The sequence below is a fragment of the Thermothielavioides terrestris genome, chromosome 1, assembly GCF_000226115.1.
Source record: "Thermothielavioides terrestris NRRL 8126 chromosome 1, complete sequence".
Classification (NCBI taxonomy): Eukaryota; Fungi; Ascomycota; class Sordariomycetes; order Sordariales; family Chaetomiaceae; genus Thermothielavioides; species Thermothielavioides terrestris.
The window spans coordinates 3,632,957-3,647,148 of record NC_016457.1 but is presented as its reverse complement, the minus strand read 5'-3'; the positions used below and the strand labels follow the sequence as shown (position 1 = coordinate 3,647,148).

Below are 14,192 nucleotides of genomic sequence, written 5' to 3'. Positions count from 1 at the left end.
TTCCTACTTATAGGAGCTTAAGCTTCCTTCTTCCTATATATATCCTCTTATTTATATATATAGTAGCTACTACTACTATCACTATTCCTAGCTCCCTAGAGCATATAAGACTACTATACCTCTATACTTCGATATCTTCTTAGATGAATTGCCTATACCTTCGCTATAACAGGAGTCTTCGAGTGCTACCGGTGAGACACCTCACAGCAAGAGGTCACGACAATACCACGGTGGTGATTAGGCGAATAGGTGTAGTCTCTAGGGCGACATTGCCTAGGTGTATCTCCTATTGTAGTTAGAGGCTGATCCTTGGGGATCAGGAATCTCCCCCTACCTTAGTAGGCGATTGTCCTTCCTTTTAGCTATAATTCCTAAGCTCTAAGCCGATACGTTATACTTTACGTTATAGATACAAGCTCCTATGCCTTAGGTGCTTACTCCGTCTAGGAGTCGTACTGGCTCTTGTTCAGCAGTGACTCGTATATATACTATAATAGTTTGTCCTCCCCTCTATAGAACCTATCCTTAGGTTTAGCTTTCGTAGTCGATAGCATATTATATTGCCTAATCTCTAAAAAAGGTTTGCCTACCTATATAGACTCGCCGACTAGCGGTGTAAAGGGGGATATCTTATCTATCTGACTTGCGAGCTTCGCTAGGGATTCGATAGAGTGTCCTTATAGGGTTAGACTAGTTACTAAGGCGATATATATAATACGCTTTACCTCTTTAGTAACAATTTAGTATTTTACTAATATATATAGACTACCTATTTGTCGCTTTAAATTTATATTATTGTAGCTACACTTTATACTTTATATTTCTTTTCCCTTATATACTATTATCCTATTAATTGTAGCGCCTTCTTTTTCTCTACTTTCTTGCTTTATATTCTTATTCTTATTATTGTCTAGATAACGTCGTTTTTTCTTACTTTGTTCCTACGCCTCCTCTCTATTGATTTATTATAGATTTAAAGAGATTCTTTACGCTTCCTACCTATAAGAAGTCGCTATACCTTAAGTGTTTATATATTATATATAAAAACCTTTTACGCAACTCGTTGATACCTATTGTTCTTAAGTACGTTATAACGAAATCATCTTTAAGTCGTTGCGACTAGTGTATTAAAAGAAAGGACATTTATATATTGGTAAGTGACTTAAGACCGATATTTGGCGGTGGTTTGCCTACTAACTCTATTAGGCTATTGGTACAATGTCTAGTGATTTGACTAATTTGATAATCGGTTTATATATTGCTCGCCTCCTTTACAAGGCTAAGGAGGTTCTATTCGATTATAAGTCCTTTAGCGGCTAGGAGGACGATAAAGAATTTATACTTTTAGAGGATACTTGCTATAGTATTATATATTTATTGAGAAAATTAGTTGATACCTTTTATATTATAGATAAAGCTTATCGCTATATCTATAGTATTACGCTGAATAAGCGCCTTATAATCGACTAGCAACTGGCTTTTAAGGCTATAGTAGTCAAGTATATAGAGCTCAATGTCTCCCTTTTTCTATACTCTAAGCGCTTAGCTAATATATCCTAGTCGTCGGTAAGTCGTTCTCGTTTGTCACTTAGACTAGGCGACAGAAATGTTAACGGTAACTTAGTATCAATATAATTTGGCAGTCTAGGATTTAAAGAGGGCTTGTCGCCTATAACCCAATGATATTAGCTACCTCGCCTAGACTTAGGCGAAATATAATTTTACTAAGGCTTTAATTCTATTAATTGCTAATAATGTCGATAATTATAACAATGCTTTCGATCTTATAGAGCGGGTCTATCCGCTATATAAGTTGCTAACCTAGTGTTCTCTAATAGTTTAACTAGAGTCTTAGAGAAGGGATTTTGTCATTTTATTTATATACTACTATATAAGCTAGTTCGTATATATTGGTTTCTAGCTACGACTAAGCCGACCTAATATCGCTTTATTATATACTGTTTAACACGCCTTAGGCGTCCTTCCCTCGCTTTCTTTTAGCGGTGACTTTATACGCCTGTTGGAACTAGCGGATTAACCGCTATATGTTCGTTATATCGTCCTTATAGATCTACTAGTTGTACTTCGATAGCTAACCTACCTATTTTACCTAAAAGAATGTCTTGCCCTCGATTTATTGCTTAGCCTACACTTCTTCGACTTCCTATTCTTTATTATCCTCCAAGTCTAGCATTAGCATTTGAGCTTCGTTAGCTGTAGTCCGTATATACTAGGGTTCTAACAGAGCTACTAGAAACACGTTGTACAACCTTGTATACTTGTATAGTAAAGCTAACTGATATACTAATGATCCTACTTAATCTAGTACTTAGAATAGCCTAATAAACTAGGGTTTTAGCTTTTTACTAGTCTTAAGTTTCAGGTTTTAAGTAGACAACTTGACTAGGGCTCCCTTCTAGAATTCCATTGGCTTGTATTTTTCGTTATAGTACTATTTCTAACTCGCTATAGCATTAGCCCAATGTTGCTCTAGTTGTTAGCGCAACTCCTTAAGTTTCTCGATCTGTTCTACTACGTTAAAGTGTAGTGCTCTCCTCTATCGAGCATCGTCCTCGATACAGTAGAAGATCGTAAAGTTGTAACCTATAAGTGCTTAAAAAGGGGTAAAGCTAGTAGTAGCGTTAATAGCATTGTTATAAGCGAATTCTACTTTAGGGAAGAGCGTTGCCTAAGTAATAGGATTTAAAGAGGCAAAATATCGAAGGTATTAAATAAAAGTCTAATTTATTCGTTTAGTCTATCTATTAATTTAGGGGTAAAACGTTGTTGAGAGGTTACAGTTTACTTGGTTTAGGTAGTAAAGATCGCTCTAAAATTAGGAAGTGAAGATTAAGCCTTGATCGCTAAGGCATCTATAAGGCACTCTATATTTAAGTTCAATTTCTTAGTAGAGGAGTTCTGCTAGCTCTTAGCTACGAATAGAGGTTAAGACGAGGAAGAATCGACTTATCTTTATATACCGATCGACTATGACTAGGATTACATCCTTTTCACTATCTGGTTGTTCTACTATAGGAAAATTTATAATAAAATCTATAGCGATTTCGCTCTAAGGTTACGTCGATATTAGCAAGGACTAAAGGCTACTATAAGGCTAGTGCCTCAATAGCTTATAGTGTTAATATACTAGGCAGATATTGTAGTATTTATTTACTTCTCTATCGATACCTAGCTAGTAGTACTTCCGTTATACTAGTTCTTTAGTTTAGTTATAACCGAAATGTCCTATTAGAGGATTATTATAATATCGCCTAAGGAGCTCTTGTTTTATAGCTTCTTTAGCTAGGATATAAAGCTTAGCTTAATATAGTAGCTCGTTATTAGGTCCCAACTCCTATTTAGGAGCAACGTTAGTTCTTTGCTATAGAGTCTACAAGTGGTCCTTGATTTTCTATGTCACTAGATCCGAGTTCTATAACTCTAGGATCAACTCCTTTATCGTTTAAGAGGGTGCTAAGTTATATAGGGCTTCGCTTTATACGTAAACGGCTATAACCCTTCTAAGCACGATTTGCTCTCGACTAAGCAATCTTTCGAGTTCGTCTATATTAGGGGGCCCTTAAGTGCCCTACTTTACTAGCTAAGTAGTAACTATCTAACGTCTTATAGCCATTTTAGGGCTATTATACAACTGACTTTTTATACTATTAGGTATCTAATATCTTATGTTTATCCGTATAATAGATTGAATATATAGGAGTCTTTCTTTAGTGAGCATTTGTTGGAGCTTAACCATTTTATTCTATAGAGTTAGTAACTACGCTATACGTTTTGAAGCTGACTCTTCTTCGTAGTCGGGTCTCCTCAATAGCCTATTAGCAGGGTTTTGCTTACCCGCCTAGTGCTTAATAATAAAATTGTATCCTACGAAGTATATATACTATCTAGCTTAACGCCTATTTAGGTACATCTACTTTATAAAGCTCTATAGATTGTTGTAATTAGAGAGGACAGTGACTAGAAAGTTATTCCCCTTAATATAATGGCGCTAATGCTTAAAGGCTTTGATAATCGCTATTATTTCCTTATTAGGTGTCTTATAGTTCTTTAACGACCTAGAGAACTTAGTTAACTAAAAGGCTATAGGCTACCTTGTTCTATCGTCTTCTTCTTAAGATAGGACCGCTCCTATAGCGAAATCGGAGGTATTAGTTTCAATAACTACTTTCTTCTATAGGTTATAATAGCGTAATGTCGGCGCTTCTACAAAAGCTTATTTAAGTCGCTTAAAAGCTATTCGTTCTTCGTTAGTGAATTGGAGGGATCTTGGTTTCTTTCCCTTTTTTAACCCTTTTAGTAGTCTAACTTTTCTCTTCTTTCTGCTTGCTTGCATCCTTGCCGCAACGCCGACAAACCCTTCAAAACTACCACTGTTCGAAAGCTCTTGCCGAGCCCTATCCAGCTATACTAGCCACCACTGCGCGTAGCCCATTACGCGAGTGTAGGAGGTAGTAGAAAACAGGGTAGTCTAGCAACGGCCGACTAGTGGTCAGACTTTTCGCCCTTACATGACCTATCTGCCCCACCGAGCTAGCCTAGGCCCCAACACCTACCGACGGCTAGCAACGTCGACCGCGGCTATTAGGCGATAGGCGCTAACAACCCCGCCCCTACAGCGCCTAAAGAAGGAAGGCTAGCCTAAACTAGCCCCCCCCTAGCTACGTAGGCCTAGCCAAAGGCCCACTAGGCCTATAAGGAAATTCAAAGCCTCTAGAGTAGCCTACTAGCCCTAGTGCTAGCCGATACAAAGGCCTAGGCCTAGGGCATTATAAGCAAGCTAAAGGAGGCCTACTAGGCTAGTGGCTAGGCCAAAGGCCCCGCCTTAGGGCCTACGAGCCTACTTAAACAAGGCCTATAGAAGCTTATAGCTAAAGAGGTTAGAAAGGCCATTGTAGAAACTAACTAACGGAAGCTATAGGCCTAAACCTAGGTAGATATAGCTGTGGGGGCCCCTCTAGGGGACCCTGTTGCCCCTTAGAAGGTAGTCCTACCTAGGGCTACTAGAGAGCTTACAATACGTGGGGCTAGTATACCGGCTAAACTAGCTAGGAGGACCCTAGCCTAGGTGATCTAAGCCGTTAACTAAGCTTTAAAAAGGCCTAACGGGGCTATAGCAGCCTAGAAGCTCCTTAGTAGAGATATTATTCTAACCTTTAAGGACCTAGCTACTAAAGAATAGTATTTAGCCAACTAGGAAAAGTAGGTCCTAAAGGCCTTTGGCCTATAGGCTTAAGAGGCTATAAGGACCTTTGTAATCCTAGTCAAAGGGGTATACTGTAAGGACCTAGAAGGGGTCTTAGAGGCTACTTTCCAATAGGAGATTAGCCTCTAGAGCGTTGACAAGGTTAAATTTAGGCTTCTAGTGGCCAAGGGCTATACTAGGGCTACAATCCTTATTGCTTTGGCCGACTAATCTAAGGCTACGAAGGCTTACGAGGAAGGCCTGCTCTAGAGGGCCCAACTGTTCGACTACGAGCTATATTAGTCAACCTTAAACTCTACCTAGTGCTTCAAATGTTAGAAGTAGGGGTATATCCAACGCTATTGCTATAAGGAGGCCCTATACTCTAGCTATAGAACTGTCACACGCAACTGTGGCAAGGGCACCCATGACCGCACCGCGGTCAGGGGTGACGAGCGTTCCCTTAAAAAGGGGAACCTCACCCAGAACCCCTTCGTAGGAAGACAGACTGCATCAACATACTTTTGTAACACATACTAGTGTTCAGGAGTGCCGCCTCATCAGCTGACGAGGCTGAGAGGCATTGATCTTTCTCACCTTCATACGTTTACCGTCAGATGGTCACCGAGGACCATCGGCGTATAACAAGTGGTGCCTACTAACGATTCGAACCTATCTACTTCCTATCGAGGGGAGCTAAGTTCGGCTTGGAAGACATCACGAGTTACGCCCGGCAAGTTGTATAGAGCGGCACCCGAGGCAGATAATGCTCCTTTGTGAGGGAGCAAGCTTCGGAGCATACGATTTATAACGAACCGGTTTACGACCTAGCCACCGTCATTCTAGCACTAAGCACTTACGAGGAGTTAGAAGCTAGATGGATTCAAGCCTTATAAACGCCAATGTCTATAAGGACGTATAGTAAACACTCAAGTTCATCAAGGACTTCGAGGTCACCTACAACGTCTAGTAGATAACCATTATCAATCCCCGAGAACTCTAATACCTAGAAGCCGTAGTATCACTCGAAGAGGCATTAGAAGGAGACGTCTACGCCCAACGGTATACCGAAACACCGTATATCACAAAGTATCCTCCCTCTTAGATACTCGATAATTATATTCCTTGCGCCTACCTTACAACTATTAGGTGCAAAGTCCAAGTAGCCGTTAGCAAGAACCTTATCCTAGACCCTAGGATCGAAGACGCTGCCTCGGAGACTAAGGACTCGACCCGAGAAACGCTAGAGACCTTAGCACTAGAGAGTTGGGGACTACCAAAGACCCCGAAGCCTTAGGGGACCAACGATCAATAACTAGGACTAGCTATATCGCTAGAAACATCGATAAGAACTGGACGCAATCCGACCGAGAACTAGCTAGTAACTCTACTAAGCCTAACCTTCTAGGAGTAACTAGAGCCCTAAGATACGCCAACTATTTCTCAACGGGGACGTGAAACCTATACCGTTAATAGCTATAATCTCGATGGACGCTACCAAGTACCGCTAAGAGGATCGTAGGATCCGCCACCTTGGAACCGACAACCCGAAGAGGAAGACCTATCATCTCCGATAGCTTAGCTAATTGGCGCTTTCGACTAAGTTCCTTGGCCGCTACTATAGACGCTTAGCCAACTATCCTAGTACCTATCCAAGCTTCCTGGACTAGACATAGTTATCTAGAACCCTAGAACGGAACGTATAGATAGTTCGCTCGATTCCAATGTCTTCTTACTATTCTAAGAGATGTCGAGCCTACTATGTAGATAAGTAGCTGGACCCTCTGGACAAGGAGCTGGACCCTCTAGATAAGTAGCTAGAGCTATAGACATCTAGGCCGCCTTCGCTATATAGGACTTTCTTACCTAGATGGCTAGAATGATGGAGAACCTGAATATTATAATCGAAAGGGTGAACAAGGCTATAGATGTAGAAGACCGTTAGCCCGAAACCGAGGACGGAAGTACTATGTCTTCGTAACTATCTATACCTATATCGAAATAGAAGATTTAGGATACCGGTCTCTTCTAGCTAAATATAGAGAACGAGGCTAAAGAACCCTAGGACCTATAGTACGATAAACAATAGCTATACTATAGGGATGTCAACCTTTAGGTTAAACGAGTAGATTAGGTCGTTAGATACTACCTAGTAAGAGAAGAGACCTTATATATAGAGATATAGACCCTACTTCGAGGATTAGCGCTACAATAGTACGAGCAGTAGCTCTTTGCTATAGAAAAGGCAGTACTGACTATATCTATAAAAGCGTAGACTAAGCATTTAAAAAAGGAGTTCGGTATCAAAAGACATAAAGCAGAGAAATAGCTAAATGAAAACTAGTATACTGTAAGGGACAACTACGAAGATAAGCTAGTCTAGAAATTTGCTATAGAATGCTTTAAATATATATATATTTAGGGAGATACTACTAAGGAGCAACGTCTAATACGCCTATACAACTGCCTTTATCTAGAGCTTCGCTAGCTATACCTTAAACTGGATACAACTACGGAGATAGGCGTATTCCTTAGCATCTTCGACACCAAAGTATATATCGTTAGAGACAAGCTTCGTCAAGACATCGCTAAGGGCTATATTATTGGCCATAGTCCCATTGCCAACAATATAGATATAGAGTACAACGACGAAGGACAAGGAAACGACTAGGAGGACAGTAGAGCCTTCTAGATAAGAAGAGGTAGAAGAGGATATCGCAATCTTTGGAGAAGAGATAGAGACAAACCCTAGCGACCTAGAAACAATTGGCGTAGAGATAGTAACTGAATACAACTATTCAATAACCGAAACTTCTATAGTGCAACTAGACGTAGAAGAGGATATCGACTGTTCAACGATCGTAGAGGAGGAGTTAGACTATTCAATAGCTAGAGAAAAGGCGACAACGGCAACTGGGGAAGACTACCTCGACCTCGACGACTTCAACGGATTCGGATATATATATATAAGAAGCAGTTCGAAGACGGTACCTTCTTATACTACAACGAGATCATAGTGATAGGAGACGACAAAGATACTAACCTTTACTGTAAGATACTAGAGAAGACTAAGTACGTTCTTGTCAACAAATATAACATTGAAGCCGAGGACGAGGAGTCGGAAGACAAGGAAGCCAACAGTTCTTACTACTTGTATTATACCTTTCGCTAGCCTAGACTAAGTCGGAACAAACTACTACGATAGCTCCTATAGATTTAGCAATGTACCGCCTATAGTAGAGTCTTTACGATACGTTGTAAGCTTTTCAAGTATATAGCCGACGATGGCGACGAAGATAAGTATAAGCCTATACAACCTTAAATAGACTACTAGTGCAACCTCAGTGATAGTGAAGACGAGCTTAATAGTAAAGATATAAACTTTACGCTAATCGAAGGACAGATTATAGAAACGTAGCTATATACATTGCTACTAAAAGCATTAGATAAGCAAGCTATATACCTTATAATCAACATTAGCGTGAACCTAGGCGAGCTAAGTACCGAGGTTTGCTTCAATATAGGTAGCAACGCCAACCTCGTCGACAAGGAGTTCATCTCTAAGTAGGCCAAAAACCTACGTTGGATCGACGTAAAGCTGTACTTTGTCAAAGGCGTTGGAGCCTATACCGAAGTTAAGAAGTAAGTTGAGTTTGACTTCTATATCCGAGGAATCGTCTACAATACCAACGTAGATAGTCACTTTATTATAATAGCCAACGTCATTAAAGGCTTAGAAGCGAAACTATTGATTGGAACTAACTTTATACTCTATAACGGAGTAAAGATTGACCTTAATACGTCTACCTATTACTTCTAGTCCGTTTACAATATAAAGGTGAGAGTATATGTAAAACGGAAAAGAACAATCCGGAAGGTGAAAGCCGCGAACACTATGACGGTCGTACTTATAACGGAACACCTGATCGAGACTACGTTCAAGCCTATGGACACCGATGACGACAATCTAGGTAGCTAGAAATATAAGCTCTACTTCGCTTTATACGTCGAGGGCATACTGGACACTATCGTAGACGCGAAGAGCGTACACTAGGCCGTTGTAAGGAACAATACTGCTCGCCCGATCACTATTGTCGAAAGATAGTGTATTGGACATCTTCTTTAGTACAACCTAGAGGAGGACATCTAGGCAATGGTATAGAACCTTATATAGTAGACCTAGGATAATATTGTGGACGACAAATACGTATAGATAACAACAACTATACAACCGGAGCCTAGCGGTAAGGAACCGATAACAAAGACACTAATAGAGGATAAGTATAAGCCACCTACTAAATAGGAGTTCTATACGCTATTCTATAGCATTGAAAGACTAGACGACATCCTATATATCAAGTCAGCAATAAGGGTAAGTGTCTATAGCAGGGACAAACGGTATATAGAAGAGATGAAGGTATTGCTAGACAAGTATAACGTCTTCTATGACTATAGCATTATCCCTATACTAGAGGATCAGAAGATGAGAATTCCGCTTATCGACGGATAGTAGAATCAGCTTAAGCCTATTCAAGTTTACCCACTAAGCGCCAAAGACTAAGCGATCGTCAACAAAGAATATAACAAACTATATATATAAGGAAAGATAGACTTTATAGACTAGCTAACCCCTATCGCTTACCCAGTCTTCGTAGTCTATTGTACGGTTGCCGGAAAAACCAAAGGTAAAGCCGTAGTAGACCTCTAGCCTTTAAATACGTTGGTGGTACCGGATATATACCTATTGCCCAACTAAGACGACATTATAAACATAATGACAGGCAATATAATCTTTACAGTATTCGACGCCTCTAGATTCTTCTTCTAGCTTCTAGTCGTAGAAGAACACTGTGACTATATAGTGGTTATTAGTCTTAGAGGTTTAGAACGCTTGAACATTGTACTAATGGGATTTAAAAACTCACTAGCTTTCGTATAGCGCTTTATAGACCGCTTGTTCCGTAAGCACAAGCACTTTGTCCACGTCTATATCGACGATATTATCATCGCCAACAAGAATATAGAGGAGCACCTCAAGTATATTAAGACGGTTCTCGACATCCTCGACAAGGTGTACGTTTACATCTTAGTAGAAAAATCCTTCGTAGCCTACCTATCAGTGAGACTTCTTAGCTATATAGTCAATAGCGAAGGAGTAGCTAAAACGGACGACAGGATCGCCATATTTAAGAAACTTAAGTTCCCCGACACCCTCAAGACCTTGGAACAGTACCTTAGTATAGCTGGATAGCTATACAAGGGCATCCTATAGTATATAGCGAAAGCGTAGCCTCTATAGGACTATAAGACTAAACTCTTTGCCTAAGGGAGAGTAAGCGGAGACCTTCCTATCGCTAAGTTGAAGAACGCTAGGAAGACATTTACCTTGAACGCCAAATTCGAGTCTACGCTAGTGGAACTAGAGTCCTTCAAGCTACTATAGAAACACCTATATAAGTAGTACTTCCTATATCATTACCGTTCTAATAAGCTACTATTTATCAAGCTCGATATAAGCGGTAAAGGATATAGAGCAATCGTCTTTCAACTCCGTAGCGAATAGGACGGCACTAGTATCCTTGGCCAAGACATCCTAAGTAGCGAGATCCAGCCTATTATATTCTTGTCCCGCCTAACTTCTAATGTAGAAAGGAAGTATAGGAGTATAGAAACAGAAGTTGCTACTGTCGTATAGGCAGTTAAGAAGCTCCGGAAAATGGTATAGTCAAACCAATACCCTATAAACATCCTAATAGACTATATAGCGACTAGAGGCATCGTAAAGTATACGTCTCTCGCCACTATAGACCTTATAAAGGCCAACCTAAAGCTCGCTAACGCTATAAACTAGCTATCCTAGTTCGACCTCAACATCTTCTATATACTAGGAAAGCTCAACGTTGTGCTAGACGCCCTATTACGTCTATCGACCTTCGAAGAGGACGCCCCTAACGAAACCTAAGACGCTACCAACGAACTAGAAGACATTTGGTCCGCTACCTAGATCGATACTGAGGAATACTACGCTATAGACACTAGCACCTTCGAGCTAGTCATTAGTGACAAGTTCAAAGCCAAGCTGACCGTAGTTTACTCTAACGACCGTTAGTACAATAAGATTATTAGGAGTCTCTATAATATGGAAGAACGAGCTAAGAAGATCGCTAAATAGAGAGAACGTAAAGAGCGAGAAGGAGAGCTACGAAGAAAGCAGCACCGAAAGCTATGGCTTAGACCCTACGAACTGAAGGACGGTCTCCTCTACTATGTCGACTACAAAGGAGTAAGGAAACTTTGTATCCCTAGTAGCTATATCAAAGACATTCTTACCGTTGTATACGACAATACTCACTACTTCGGTATAGACAATATAATAGCGAACCTCTCGGCATTCGCGTTTAACTAAAAGCGCTAGATAGTATATAAGTACGTTCAGCACTGCCCTGTGTATAGAGAGAACTAGACCTTAAGAGAACCGAAGCTTAGAGACCTTTAGCCAATTTGGACACCGTTATAGCCTTTCTACACTATCACTATAGATTTTATTGTCGGTTTACCCGCTATATTCTCCGAAGGGACACCGTAGTCAATGAAAAAGTACCTAATCCTCAACGCTATATACACTATTATCTATAAGTTTAATAAGAAGAAGCTTCTTATAGCTAAAAACAATAAGATGTTAGTAGAAGAATAGGCAGTTATAATCCTTAGAGCGCTAATATATATAGATTAGGGACTCCTAATACAAATTATTAGCGACTAAGACACTAAGTTCACCTCTAACCTATAGAAAGAAATCTTTCGTATCCTAGGCATTAGCCTCCTTTTCTCGATAACCTATTATCCCTAGATAGACAGTTAGTCAGAAAGGACGAACTAAACGGTAGAAATCGCTATCTATATAGAAGCTACGGAAAAACCAGGAACGCTATAGCCTCTACTTCTCTCTACGTTATAGTACAACCTTAACAATATACTTATAGTCACTATCGGAAGATCGCTAAACGAGTTGGTGTACAGTTTTAAACCACGCTCCATCCTAGATATACTTTATTGTAAGAAGGGTACCGTTGCCTCTACCGAAGCTATCAATGTCCTTAGACAACAGTATTAGGAGGAAGCAGCGGAACAGATCGATTATATAGACGCTATTGCGAAGATATATTACAACGACAAGTATATACCTACCGAGTTCGAAATAGGAGATACCGTTTACCTACAACTATACAACAGATACTATCTCCTAGGAAAGCCTAAACGAAAGTGGTTACTATAGTGGGCAAGACCGTTCAAGATTGTCTATAAAATCGATAAGAACGCCTACGAGCTTGACTTCCTAGCTAGTTAGAAAGTCTATCCTATAGTTTCAGTTTCCCAGTTATAGAAGCCGGATTAGGGGAAAGACCCCTTTGGCTATAACGTAGAACCCCCTAGCCCTATGATCGTTGACAGAGACGAGCACTAGGAAATCGAGAGAATTGTACAACGGTACATCACTTAGAGGAATCGGAGACCCAAAGTCGAGTATCTAGTATAATAGAAAGGATTTACCGCCAAGGACGACTAGTAGATCCTATGTATCCAGCTTATTGACGATGCTAGGGAACTTGTCGAGGAGTATAAAAAGGCGTACCCTATCGACTAGGAGAAGGAACACTATAACAAAGGCATCGCCATCAAAGAATAGGAGGAAGTGAAGGAGATTCCTTGATCCTAGAACCGAGTTGTCGTCGAGCTACTACGGAGGAAGGGCAGCGACCATTGACAGCTATACTATTATTGACTTTCTCCTTCCTTCTTTCCTATTTCCCTCTCTTCCTTTCGTTCGCTTATACTTTCCTTATTAGAATACGTTCGCTTTAGTATATCTGCTACTACTATACCGCCACTAGACGTATAAGCGCTGTCCTCTATCTTATAGATCTCCTAGTTTTTCTTCTCCTTACCCTTTACTTAGACATTACTAACGCTTTTAGTTATAAAACTATAGTTATTCAGTTCGTCAAGCACTTTGCTTATTCTAGTTTTCCTATATCTAGATTCGCTATTGACCTTGACCTACAAATAGTTAGAGAAAGCTATCCTATTGCTATAAAGGCATAGGGCTTTGAGCCTCAAGAGTACAATGTTCTATTCTCCAGCTACCGCCAAATAGCAACATCGTTTATCGGCTATAGGCATCGCGCCATTGTTTTTATTTACTTCTAGAACGGCCCAACGTAGGCCACTATAATTTCCTTTCTTTTTATATATCAACCTCAATGTATCTATCTTCCCCAACAATTCCTTATTGTAGTCATTCGCATTCACTGTACGATCGATCATCAAACCTTCTTATCACTAAGCTATATACATTTATACGAGCTACCGTCAGTCGGTATACGCTTACGCTATATTTGTAATTCGAAACAATCCGCTATACGTTCTTGCGATGCCTACGTCACCAATAGAGGCGACTATATAGTCGATTCTCTTAGCTCATTGACGTTATCGAATAGCGAAGCGCTTAAGTACAATTGTATCGATATTACTAAGGGAGATACCCAACTAGCCTTCGTTGTATATAGAATGCCTCCCTATATACGAAAGACTCCCGCCAAAACCTATACTACCAATGCCTAAAAAAGAGAGAGCGCTCGCCTCGCTGTAAAGTAAGTGGAAGGTACTATAAAGGAAGTCACCAATATAGTCGATACCCCCTCGCGTACTATAGAAGTGTATATGTCCTACTAGGCTACAACCAAGGACGTCGCTACTAAAGCTGCCTATAACGACGAAATAATAGCCGCTAAGAAAGCCGATATAGCCAGAGCGATCTAGAATAGTTTGGAAACTATATACAAGGAACAGGAGCAAGCTACTATCTTAGGCCCTATTGTCATTCTAGACAACGAGCCTAAAGTCACTAAGGACTATAAAGGAACGTTAGATAGCGACGTAGTATAAGAACACCTCGACGCTCTTCTTACTTACAAGTATACGGAGGGAG

The 14,192-nt window shown here is 40.3% G+C and overlaps 1 protein-coding gene across 1 annotated transcript; it reads left to right on the top strand.

Moving 5' to 3' along the window:
• Positions 1-9,098: 9,098 nt before the first annotated feature.
• Positions 9,099-11,165, top strand: THITE_112835 (uncharacterized protein; the record flags this gene model as incomplete). Its single annotated transcript, XM_003649407.1, has 8 exons — positions 9,099-9,174; positions 9,564-9,575; positions 9,850-9,888; positions 10,153-10,276; positions 10,379-10,441; positions 10,509-10,512; positions 10,899-10,922; positions 11,064-11,165. The coding sequence occupies 8 exons, from the start codon at positions 9,099-9,101 to the stop codon at positions 11,163-11,165; spliced, it is 444 nt and encodes a 147-aa protein (XP_003649455.1).
• Between the last annotated feature and the right edge of the window lie 3,027 nt (positions 11,166-14,192).